This window comes from Salvia hispanica, chromosome 1 (assembly GCF_029641045.1).
Source record: "Salvia hispanica isolate PSC_SH4W2 chromosome 1, Shi_PSC_v1, whole genome shotgun sequence".
Classification (NCBI taxonomy): domain Eukaryota; kingdom Viridiplantae; phylum Streptophyta; class Magnoliopsida; order Lamiales; family Lamiaceae; genus Salvia; species Salvia hispanica.
Window position 1 is genome coordinate 43,531,718 of NC_142692.1, and position 12,265 is coordinate 43,543,982.

General features: G+C 37.7%; 1 protein-coding gene across 1 annotated transcript; it reads right to left on the reverse strand.

The window, feature by feature from the left end:
• Positions 1-6,895: 6,895 nt before the first annotated feature.
• Positions 6,896-9,836, reverse strand: LOC125223661 (serine carboxypeptidase-like 7). The gene is made up of 14 exons (XM_048126908.2): positions 9,593-9,836; positions 9,349-9,494; positions 9,135-9,211; positions 8,931-9,053; positions 8,750-8,852; positions 8,615-8,652; positions 8,431-8,532; positions 8,199-8,285; positions 7,951-8,106; positions 7,805-7,876; positions 7,604-7,722; positions 7,404-7,517; positions 7,270-7,330; positions 6,896-7,174 (listed from the first exon to the last, which is right to left on the reverse strand). Exons 1-14 carry the CDS (start codon positions 9,724-9,726, stop codon positions 7,091-7,093), a joined length of 1,416 nt encoding a protein of 471 aa, XP_047982865.1. The 5' UTR covers positions 9,727-9,836; the 3' UTR covers positions 6,896-7,090.
• Between the last annotated feature and the right edge of the window lie 2,429 nt (positions 9,837-12,265).

A 12,265-nucleotide genomic window follows, 5' to 3' on the forward strand; every position in this document is an offset into this window, starting at 1 on the left:
TCCCAATCCATGTAAGCTGCTATAGACAAAAGTATAGGGATCGATTTGAGCATGGCCACTGGGGAGAAGGTCTCATCGTAATCGATGCCTTCCTTTTGGGTATACCCCTTAGTCACTAGTCTTGCCTTAAAGACTTTAACTCGTCCATCGGGTCCATGTTTACGTTTGTATATCCACTTGCTTCCAATGGCAGTACAGCCTTCGGGTCGGACAGACAAATCGTAGACGTCCTTGTCTACCATTGATTGTAGTTCCGAATCCATTGCTTTCACCCATTCGCAATGATCGACATCTGCCTGCGCCTCTGCAAAATTCCAGGGATCAAGTACATTGCTGTCCGAGGAGTGATCCATGCACTCTCCCAAACCAATGTATCTATCGGGCTCATGAGAGACCCTCCCACTGCGGCGCGACACTACAATATCTGGAGTATTAGTTGAAATTTCTGGAATTGTTGGTACACTAGGTAATTGTTCTTGGTTAATGGAAGTTGTAACTTGAGTGAGCTCTTCAAGAGCTATCTCACTGCTGGGCTTATGATTCATTACATAGTCTTCCTCTAAGAATGTGGCATGAGTGCTCACAATCACTTTCTGATCTCTGAGACTATAGAATTCATAAGCTTTCGTTCCTCTAGGGTATCCTATAAACACACAAACCTCCGTCCTAGATTCCAGCTTAGTTGGATCCTTTTCCAATACATGAGCCGGACACCCCCATACTCTGAGATGTTCCAGATTTGGGCTTTCGCCCATTCCACAACTCATATGGGATAGTAGGAACTGATTTAGAAGGTAAGTTGTCTAAGAGATAGTTTGCTGAAAGCAAAGCATGACCCAAAAACGAAACAGGTAACCGTGCATAACTCATCATCGATCGGACCATATTCAATAAGGTCCTATTCCTTCTTTCAGCCACGCCATTCTGCTGGGGTGTGCCTGGCGCAGTCGTTTGGGATTCAATTTCCGCCACTGATAAATAGTCCAAAAACTCGGCACTTAGGTATTCGCCTCCACGATCAGATCGCAGGCATTTGATACTCTTACCATGATGCGTCTCTACTTTAGACTTAAACTCCTTGAACTTGTCAAAAGTTTTAGACTTGTAGCGCATCAAATAGATGTATCCGATTTTCGAGTAGTCATCTGTAAAGGTGACGAAATATTGAAAACCGCCCCTTGCCTCGGTTGACATTGGTCCACACACATCAGTATGAATGAGCTCAAGTACTTCCTTGGCCCTATTCCCCTTTGACCTAAAAGGCCTCTTAGTCATCTTGCCTTTGAGACAGGACTCACACTTCGAAAACGGTTCATTCTCAAGACCTTTGATAAGATCTTGATCAACCATCGCATGAATCCTTCTTTCATTGGCATGACCAAGTCTAAGGTGCCATAAGTACGTTTCATTCATTGAAGTTGAAGGTTCATTTCTTTTCTTAGAAATTTTCGATGTAGCATTGAGTTCTGATTTACGTTGATTAAATTGTGTAGAAGTGATTGTGTACAGATTGTTTTCCATGATACCACGACAGATATAAGAACCATCTTTCTTAATAACGCAATTGTCATTAAAAGAAATCGAATATCCATCAAAAGACAATTTAGAAACTGAAATTAAATTTCTTCTAAAAGAAGGTATCAACAAAACATTCTTCAAAATAAAAAATCTATCACTAGAAAAACGCAAATAAACATCTCCCACTGCAACGGCCGCCACTTTCGTAGCGTCGCCCAGCTGGACTTCGATCTCACGATCATGTAGCCGTCTTGTCACCTGCATTAAATCAGGATCAAAACATATATGATCAGTTGCTCCAGTATCAATAACCCAAGTATGAGTAGATGTCGAAGCCAAACATGACTCGACTACTAGAGCATGGTGCATACCTGTAGCCTTGCCCTTTTTAGGACAATCTGGCTTCCAATGACCCTTCTCTCCACATTTGAAGCACTTTCCAGTAGGCTTCTTGTCACCCCGCTGTTTCTTCTTTCCCTTAGCATTCTTAGCTGCCACTGGGTTGGGTGCCTTTTTCTTTCCTTTTCTAGGCTTAAAGCCCGAGGAATTAGGCGCCAAACTCAGCATAGCTACCTTAGCTTGAACCATAAGGTCCTCCGCCGACTGAAGTTCAGTCAGCAGCTCTGCCAAAGTGTAATTCCGCTTGTTCATCTCGAAATTGAGCTTGAACTGTTGGAAGCTAGGGGGAAGACTCTGAAGGATTATAGTAACCTGGGACTCGGGATCGATCGTCCCTCCCAAAACCTCAATCTGGTTGAGGTGACTCATCATCTCGAGGACGTGTTGCCTCACAGACGAGCCTTCCTTCATAGACTTCGTCATGATACTCCGAAAAGCTTGAGACTTAGCCGTTCGATTCTGAGTACCAAAAAGATTTGCGAGATTCGTCATGATCTTGGCGGCAGTTTCCATGGCAGAATGCTGATGCTTGAGTACTGATGACATAGAAGCCAAAATATAGCACACTTAGCCATCTCATTCGCCTTATGTCACCGTCTATGTGCATCTCGCAGTGCTTGCGCGGCATTAGCTGCCGGCACAACTGGGCGTGGAGTAGTGAGCACAAACTTGTACTCTTCGACTGTGAGAACGATATCCAAGTTTTGTTTCCATTCTATGTAATTTTGGCCCTCGAGTTTGTTTTCTTTGAGAATGGCAGAAAGAGGATTAAAAGACATCTTGACGGATTTTATTGCACTACAAACAGAAGATTTTACTATTTGTCATAAACTTATGTAAGGAAATTGAGTAGATTAACCATAAAACTTTTCAAAATCTTACAACAGCAAAATTAATAAATTGTATCCTCCTCTGGAGGTTAATACGCATTAAAATTTTGACAATTTACTGGTCACAACACCGACATATCAATAGCTTCCTCCTTTGGAGGTCGACATATCTAATGCTGCCTAAGCACGACCATCAGGTTTAGCATTACAGAATTTTATTTCTACAACACACTCCCATAACAATGTTCATGTGTTGATAACAAAACCAAGCTATCTCATAAATTCTGATTGAACCCTGAAACTCGTAGTTCCTTAGAATTATTGTCCCTACTCTATAGGTGGCGATAATATTAGGAACCACTTTCTAGTTCATTCTATTTATTATTTGAGAAGTCCGCCCTTATGAACTTACTGTTTTCGTAGGATTATTGTCCCTACTCTGTAGATGGCAATAATATTAGAAAATCAGCTTCACAAAATTTGGCAGTCCAACCGATGGAGACCATATATAGACATTTAGTTCATAATTATCGCTTAGATATTTGAGTTATGGTTTTTCATTAATTATCCTTTAGCCTTAAGGCAGATTAAGACTAATTAAATTCTGTTGGTATTTAATTGACTGGATAATTAGATCTTTCATAATCATTAATATCTTAGTTTAGGAATTATTAATCTAGAATTTAATTCTTATTCATGTCATACTATAAGATATATCTAAAATAAGGTACATTATTTATAATCTTAATTAGACATGAAAAATTAAATTCATATAATTTCCAAGTTCAAGATTAGGAAGAGATATTAAATTATATTATTTAATGTAATCTTATATATATCTATCTTATTATAGATTCTAGATATAACTAGATATAATATATTTAGGAAACTATTAAATTATTCTTATCAATATCATCTAGAATATAAAATATTCATAGATATAGTAAATAATCCAAATATTCCTAAAATCTAGGGAAATCTTCCCAAAATATTTTATTTCATTAAATAATATTAATTTTAATGATTTCTATTAATTAATTAATTAAATAATCATTAAAATAATCTTCCGTCAATATCTTGCGATTCGAGGTTGGCACGAATCTACACGACAAAGATTTGAAGATATCCTCCGGAGGCGCTCGCCGGGGCGGCGAATTCGCCGCCCGACCGCCGCCGGTAGGTGCGCGCGCTAGACGCGCCGCTTCCTCCCTAATTCGCGGCGATTGCACGCCGCGAACCGCGTCGCCGTCGAGCATTCCCCGCGGCTGGAGCCGCGCAGCTCCGGCGTCTCCTCTGCTTCACGTCGATCTGGCGTCAACCAGCAGCCGCCGCCGAGGGTGGCGCTGCTCCGGATGCGCCTCGCGCAAATTAAGGTTCAGGCGGTGTCTAGGGTAAGGGTTTCGCGATTCCGGTGGCTTCGCCACCCAATCGCATCGTCGGCGTTTCAGTGCCGGAGGTTCAAGGCAGGCGCGATCATGGCGGCGGCGTGGACGAGCTCCTCTGCTCGCGATCACGTCGCCACACGTCCGTCGTCTCGTGCCCAGACCCCGTCGCGTTTAGCCGGGAGTTGCATGGCTGGGCGGTCTCGCCGGCGATGCACACGAAACCGAAATCGTCCGTGCATCGCCGGTGGATCGCTCCTTATGCTCCCATTCGCTCGACGCATTCGTCGAATTTGTGCGGGTGCCGCCTAGGGTTTTCCTCGGATTTGGCCGGCGGCGCGCTCGAGCCCTTGCTCGCCGGCGCGTCGCCCCAAGTCCGTCGACCCTCGGCTCCCACTCGCTCGACAACCCTACTTCGATCGCATGTAGTGCGATTCGTCCCGGTGCAAACGCCGATGAATCGCACATCTCGTGCGTTCGAATAATTCAAGTTCTATGATTCGAATGTTCTTGAGTTCAACATGCATATACAAAAAATAACAAAAACACAAGAACATGCTTCGTAATCAAATAATACATGCATACATGAATTTCGCGAAATTTAAATCCAAATAATCAGAGCCAAAGACTGGCTCTGATACCAATTGTTGGAACTGGCAGCGGAAGCGGGCGCATAAATAACAATCACATAATAATCAGATCTATTTAGCAGATTATTTAGACAAAACCTATTCGCGTAATTATCACATGTATCATGTTCATAACTTGAATTAATCATGCTTTAAGAATATTGAAACCTAAAACATGTTTTTCTACGGAGTAGAAAAAATACCTAATTAATTCTCCAAAGAATTGAAGATGGCTAGCTTCTTCTCCACGTGATGCTTTGAGTACTAGACCACAAATCTTCTCTCTGGTTCACGAACTGTATCCCAATATCAGTGTGGGCTGATCTTACTAGAATACTAGGTCTTAAATAAAGAAGACAGAGGAAATCCCTTTTGGAATAAGGGAGGAATTCGAAAATCTCCTCAGCTTGTGAGAGCTGATATTTTCAAAAATTTTAGCAAATAAATTGTGTTATTTCTGTCTCCTTTATTCTACTATTTATATTAAGTTCCTTTTGGGCCCAGACAGTGATCTATGGAAGGTTTTGGATATGGGCTTATCCAATTTACTTTTTACTAATTAAATTGAACCAACAATTTAATATAAGTTATAATTGGAATATTACGAGCAGCCACTACAGAAGTAATATTGAACTCTCCCCATCCAAATCCGAAATTACAAGTAATCCGAGTTTCCGTTTAACTTTAATTTCCTATGCTTAAGATTAAAATGTCCATTAATTAATTAATGTCTGCTATTGACTTAATTAATTAACTTCTTATTAATTCCAAGAGTGGACTTAGCATGAAACGCTTATTTATTATTCATAGAGTAATCACACTCCAACTAGCTAGGTTCCGAATAATAAAACCTTGTTTCGCGCTCCTCTTGAGGATATTATCAAACGAGACTCAGCTCGCGCACGATTCAATATAATAGCAATCCTAGCACCGCTAGATATTGATCACCACTACCCAATATATCAGGATAATTGGGTTACGAAAAACCCGCACCATTTGATAAGTCAAAGTAGTGCATAATCAATACCGTATGCTCAATGCTAACCTACATTGATTAAGAAATAAATATTTATCAAGACCTCGCCTTTCAGTAGATAGCCTAAGGCAAGTCTTGCTGTTAGATCCGTTCAGTGCTATACCACACCAATGTCATCTTATTTCAGTAAGGCTTAGAAATATGCGGACTGACATTGCAACCTTTCTCGATGGATAGTCAAATTCTATTTAGGTTGTGAAATTCATCTTTTTCTTTGTTTAGAACTGACCGTATTACCTTAAAGTGAACGACGCCCACAACCGGTCTACTAAAACAAAGACTTAGACTTTGTTAAGTTAACTTATACATTTAAACATGCATTAACATCCATTAAATGTAAAACATAACAACATTATGACAAAAAATAATCTGTTTTATTTATTGGAAAATAAAATAAGAGTTTTACAGTATTCAATCACTCGAAACGTGATTTCTAGTATACAAACTCTAACAATCTCCCACTTATACTCAAAACACTTTCAAGTATACAAAAAAATATGCTAACGTCTAATTTCGTGGATACATGTCTCATTTAAATGAGTGAAAAAGTGGATTTTTCCTTGCTTGATTTGTTTATTGCATACATTGCCTGACCAGCCCTATAAATACTTTCTATTGATGTATCCTAAATCCTACTTTTATAGTTAATTTTATAATAAAATTTGAGGGAAAGAGGTTAATGGAATGTAAGTGAAACGAGACATTTAATAATAATAGATATCTTATAAACGACAATACTATAAAGTATAAATCATTAAATGATGGATGGATGCATTATTATTTATCAAATTCTAGATGGAAAAATTTCAAACACAAATACACAACTTATACAGAGGGAGTATCCAACCGGCGTTTATATAAGTTAATCGCCACATTTGAGAGTCGTGTAACATAGAAATTAACATCAACACAAATTAACGTAGAGATTAAATTATACAGAGGGAGTATCCAACAGGCGTTTTCCGATTGAATGAAGTAGTAGTAAAAATGGTGAATTGTAGAGGGCGCCTGACGTAGACAACAGAAGTTACATGGTGGCCTTTCCATAAATGTTAACCGTGAGATCCATAAACATTTGTTAATTATTTTTTGTTTCGATGATGATCGTTGGATCGATGTCATGCCCTTGCAACATTGAACTAAATAATTGTACAATGTGTTGTTTTTTGAAATGAAAGGGGAATGATTCGACTAACGAAATACTAGTAAACATACAGAAACAGGAATAAGGAATTCCAAGTGCTTCAATCCAAGCAAGAATGGAAAATTATTATAGAAATGAAGATGAGAGAGATTTTAGAGTGGGAAGAGAGATAACCATCTTCTCATCATTTCCAAACACTCCCTAGGCTTGTATTCTGGTGCTGTATGCCCTCCTCCCTGCTTATATACATTGCAACCATAAAAATATGTTACTAATATTTTACCTCATTTCAAATTAAACATATAAAAATATTATTGCATCTTTAACTTGCCTTGACTGTAGCAAACATGAGGTACGCTTCCTTGATCTTACTCTTGTATAGCTCAGTGTATCTGCAAATCACATAACACAATGTTGAGCAATGAGATATTTACTTCTATTATTAGTTGCTACAGAAAAATTCACCCTGCAACTTGACCATCGACGGTCCACGCCCTCCATTCATCATACATGGACACATTCAGTTTTCGTATCCATTTCAACGTGGCAATATAAGGTACACTTATGTCATGATCACCGCTGAAACAAAGAGGCGTATAGCTTCACTAACAATGTCGAAAAATATACGCAAGTATTAAGACAATGGGAATCAGATTTGATTTCACCTATACACCAAGGCTTGGAAGCCTCTATCACTCAGATTTTGATGATACTCGACAACACTTTTTATGTCATATTCGTAGCTCAAGCTCTTGTTACATCTCGTCCAGTCAGGTACCGTCCCCTGATTGATTGATTAATTTTTAAGCACAACATCTTAATAATGTGTTATACTCAAATTAAAAAAGTTGGGTCATGTTTTGTACCTCTCTGATGTGCAGAGCTTCTCTCACAGTTTCGTCGTTAGCCCACACGTTGGAGGCCAGATATGTGTGTTCCTGCAAAAGACAACAACTTTGAGTTAGGCCGACGATAACATGAAGGCAATGTGAGAAGCAGAGTGGAGGAATACATGGCATGGTGGTTCATTTTGGCTGGAGAGGGAGAGGAAGCCGATTGGATCATCTACTAGAGACGGTAGGAATATTCTAGAACCACCTTCTGGCAGTGTTTGGATTTCTTTGCAAATTAAGTTCAGAATTTGATAATGATTGACAAACTTGGTGCACTGCACTTGATTAAAAGGCAAAGCAATCAGTGTCGTCTAAAACATCAAAATCAATTGACATTTGCAAGGAAAATATCTTTAATGATGTATACCTGATTAATAATATAAAGAGCAAATAAACATTCGACATTATTTGGGTCTGGATTTACATACTCTCCTTTGCAGCTGATTCTTGCTCGCTGAAGTCATTATTCAAGAAACAAAATGAAAGCATCTTTGAGCAGAAACTTCAGTAATATAAATAATCATGCTCCTAACAACTCTTGAGATATACTCCGTATCTATAGCACTAGTTTAAATTCGCAAATATAACAATGAAAACACCTCAAATTGTTTGTCTGAAATGAGTGCCAGTCTGTGAGCATAAGGTATCCTTTCATTAATATCCTCATCTTCATTAGTCACCGGATTTCCGACAGTGTAGCCCTGTTCCCATTCAACAAAAATAGTTTAATCTTCTTAGGCCTAGAAACCAATGATAAGAAAACAAATCAACAACTTCCATTACTTTGAGAGAAATTATTGGCTCAAGTCCAGCTTCATTGCCTGCAAATTTTTGACTTCAATGATGAGGAAATGACAAAAAGGTTATAACCTATGCATAAGCATAAGCATATTTAAGTCTTCAGATGCAACTAACTACCTTTTGCTATTTCTAGAGCGAGCATGGGAACAATCTTGCCACCATAGGAGTCACCACTAACATAGAGACGATTCATGATAAACTCGGGATGAGCTAACAACCACTGCATTTAAACCAGCAAAAAAAGAGGTAAACTTCAGTAATGCCAAAAAAAAAAATAAACATGTCAAACAAGAGCAACCTTGCGTAGAAATGTGTAATTATGTTGGGTTGAACTAGTGTCAGATGAAGAGTAGCCTCTTGTAGACTTGGAATATGAGAATCCAGCTCCAACAGGGTAATCTAGGAATATAATGTTGGCAACCTAACACCATCAACACCACCACCACCATCATCATCATGATGCAATGTGGATGAATTCAAAATGGAAATTTATGTGTCAAACCTTAGTCCATGAATATGGGTTCAATACAAGAGAAGGTAAGCTTCCATCAAACTTCTCAAAATCAAAGCCCAGTGGACCTACAATTTAACATTAAATATTCTAATTGCCACCAAATCCAACAAATAGGCCACCAAGCTCAAAAAATATAGGATAAATTAGATCCAACACAAAACAACATTTCTTTGTGTGTGACTGACAGAGAGAAAGAAGAGACCAGTTTCGTAAAAGAAGCCGGTAAGGGCAGAGCAACCGGGGCCACCGCTGAGCCAGATGAGCAAAGGGTCTCTAGCTGGATCGTTTTCGGACTCGACGAAGTAGTAAAAGAGCTGGACTTCATCATTCTCTCCAACCCCAATATATCTGAATCCCACAAAACAACATCAATTCTTTCCAAATCAATTAAACAGAGTAAAACAGAGAAAACAGAGTATAGCAAGTGAATTGAGAAATGGAAAAACCCTGTTTCGAGTTTGAAAGGCAGAGTTCCGTCGTAGCCGGGGAGGTTTTCGACGATCGATTGTGGATCAGCAGACTTGAATCCGACAAAAAGAAAAACAAGGAAATGCAAGAATGGCTTCATGGCAAGCCACATTGCATTCCTAATTTAGTTCAAACGTGCCTAATTAGAATGGCTCAAGTAAAATAGTGTCGGCTGCTGCTCGTGATATTACCATTATCCAATAGTGGTCCAAAACACCATTCATATCTTTATACTCCTCGTTTTTTTTGAGCATCAATACATCAATACGTTGAGCAACAACAATCAATAAATTAAAAGATTCGTATCTATTAATGAGGTTAGGTGTAATTGTGTGAATGAGTCTCACAATTATTTTTACATATAATAACACTATTCACAACATTTCAGTAGGATAAACCGTAAAATAGGTACTACTATAAAAGTATTTTTGGTCTTAAAATGGAAAAAAATGAGATTACTTTGCGTAGAAAAAAGGGAGCAAGATAATTGACAAAAAACTGACTTTTACCAAAATAATCCTTGCTTTCAACACATCTATGTAATTAGGGGTGGGATACGGATACCTGAACCCGAAAATCATGTAAAATACCTACCCTATACCCGACCCGATATATTTTCGGATACCAAATACTCACTCCGGGCATCCAAACCCAACGAATCGAGTACCCAACTATGAAATGTCCAACTCTTTACATATGTTAATAACTACTAACAAATTCAAATTAGTATTATTATATTATTAATATAGAGAATATTTAAATAGACTAATATCTTTAATATTCCATATATTTTATTGTATACCCTCCGTCCATATAATGACACTTTCCTTTTTATTCTGTTCCACAAAATTATCTCATTTTCATTGAAGGAAAGTTTCCCCAAACTTATTATTCTTATACATCAATTTATTTTCACTTTATACCACTAGGATCCACTAAACACTAACAATGATATGAGTCCAACTATCCACTAACATTATTTTAACTACCTTTCTCCCCATATCTCTTACTTACCAATATGCATTAATCCTTGTGCCGTCCCAAATGTCGTTATTTTTTTGGGATGGGGGGAGTATAAAACTACAAAAATGGGTCACGTTTCTTTTAAAATAAACGATTATCTTTGTCTTTATGGGAATTGGTTATGCTATATGTAAATGTTATTACATATCTAATCATATACAGAAACAATCAATTATATAATTCAAATGTCAAAAACCAATCAGGTATTAAAAATTAGTCTAAATATAGAATTGGGTATTTGGGTAATACGCGATACCCGATGGGTTACCCAATACCCTAATTATTTCCAGTTTCATTACCCGATCTCATATCCAATCCCATAAAATTGGATATTGGATATCCAATTCCCTGTGGGTGATGGTCAGGTTCGATTATTTTATTTTATTTTGTCTCAGTGATCTTATTTGATTTTACTTCTATCTGTAGATAGTTTTTAATGTTTATCACTCTAATTTGAAGTATATTCTTAATGTGCTATAAAACTGAAAATTCAATTAGCCTTGAATATATATAAATGATCTATTGCAATTTATTTAATCTCTATATAGTTTTTTTTATTGCATTTTTACTAAGTATAATCTGAAATATATTCTTGATGTGATATAAAATTTGAAGATTCAGTTAGTCTATTTTCTTTTTCAAGGATTAGGTATGTATTGTATTTTATTTATTTTTATTTAAATTATAATTTTAATAGTATGTACTATGAATTTGAGTTTCTTTCAAAGATTATGTTATCTTTTTTATTTCAGTTATATTTTAAATGCTTATTTAGAGTTCAAAATTAAATAGTTTGCTATTTTCTTATATTGTTTGTGTTTTTTTACAAATACAAACTATTAGTTTTGTTATGTTACTTTTTTTTATACTCCATTATTTTTAATATTCCGTAATAATTTGTCGTAGAATTCGTACCCCGAGCTTAAAGGTTCTGGATCCGCACTGACGGAGGGAGTAGTAGTTTTAGTAACATACAGAAACAAGAATACGAAATTCCAAGTGCTTAAATCCAAGCAAGAATGGAAAATTATGAAAGATTTTAGAGTGGGAAGAAAGAGAACCATCTTTTTATCATTTTCAAACACTCTCAAGGCTTGTATTCTGGTGTTGTATGCCCTAGGGGTGGCAAATCGTGCGTGTCGGGTCGTTATCGTGTCGACATGATAACGACACGAACACGATAACAACAAACACGAACACGACCCGTTAAGAAAACCTCAAACACGAACACGAACACGACCCGCTACCCTCAGACACGAACACGACACGAACACGACACGAACCCATTAACGGCACGAACCGTTTCGGGTCAACACGACACGAACACGACACGAACCCATTGATGACACGAAAATAAGTATTGAAAAATGAAAATAATAAGAATAATAATATTAAAATATTATGTGTTAATAAGAATAATAATATTAAAATATTATGTGTTAACGGATAACACGAACACGACACGAACACGACACGAACACGACACGAACACGCATTGTTAACGGATAACACGAACCCGACACGAACACGACACGAAATTTTCGTGTCCTTAATGGGTCGACCCGATAAGGACACGAACACGATAAGCTCTGACCCAAACCCATTAATTTCGTGCCGGTTCATGTCGT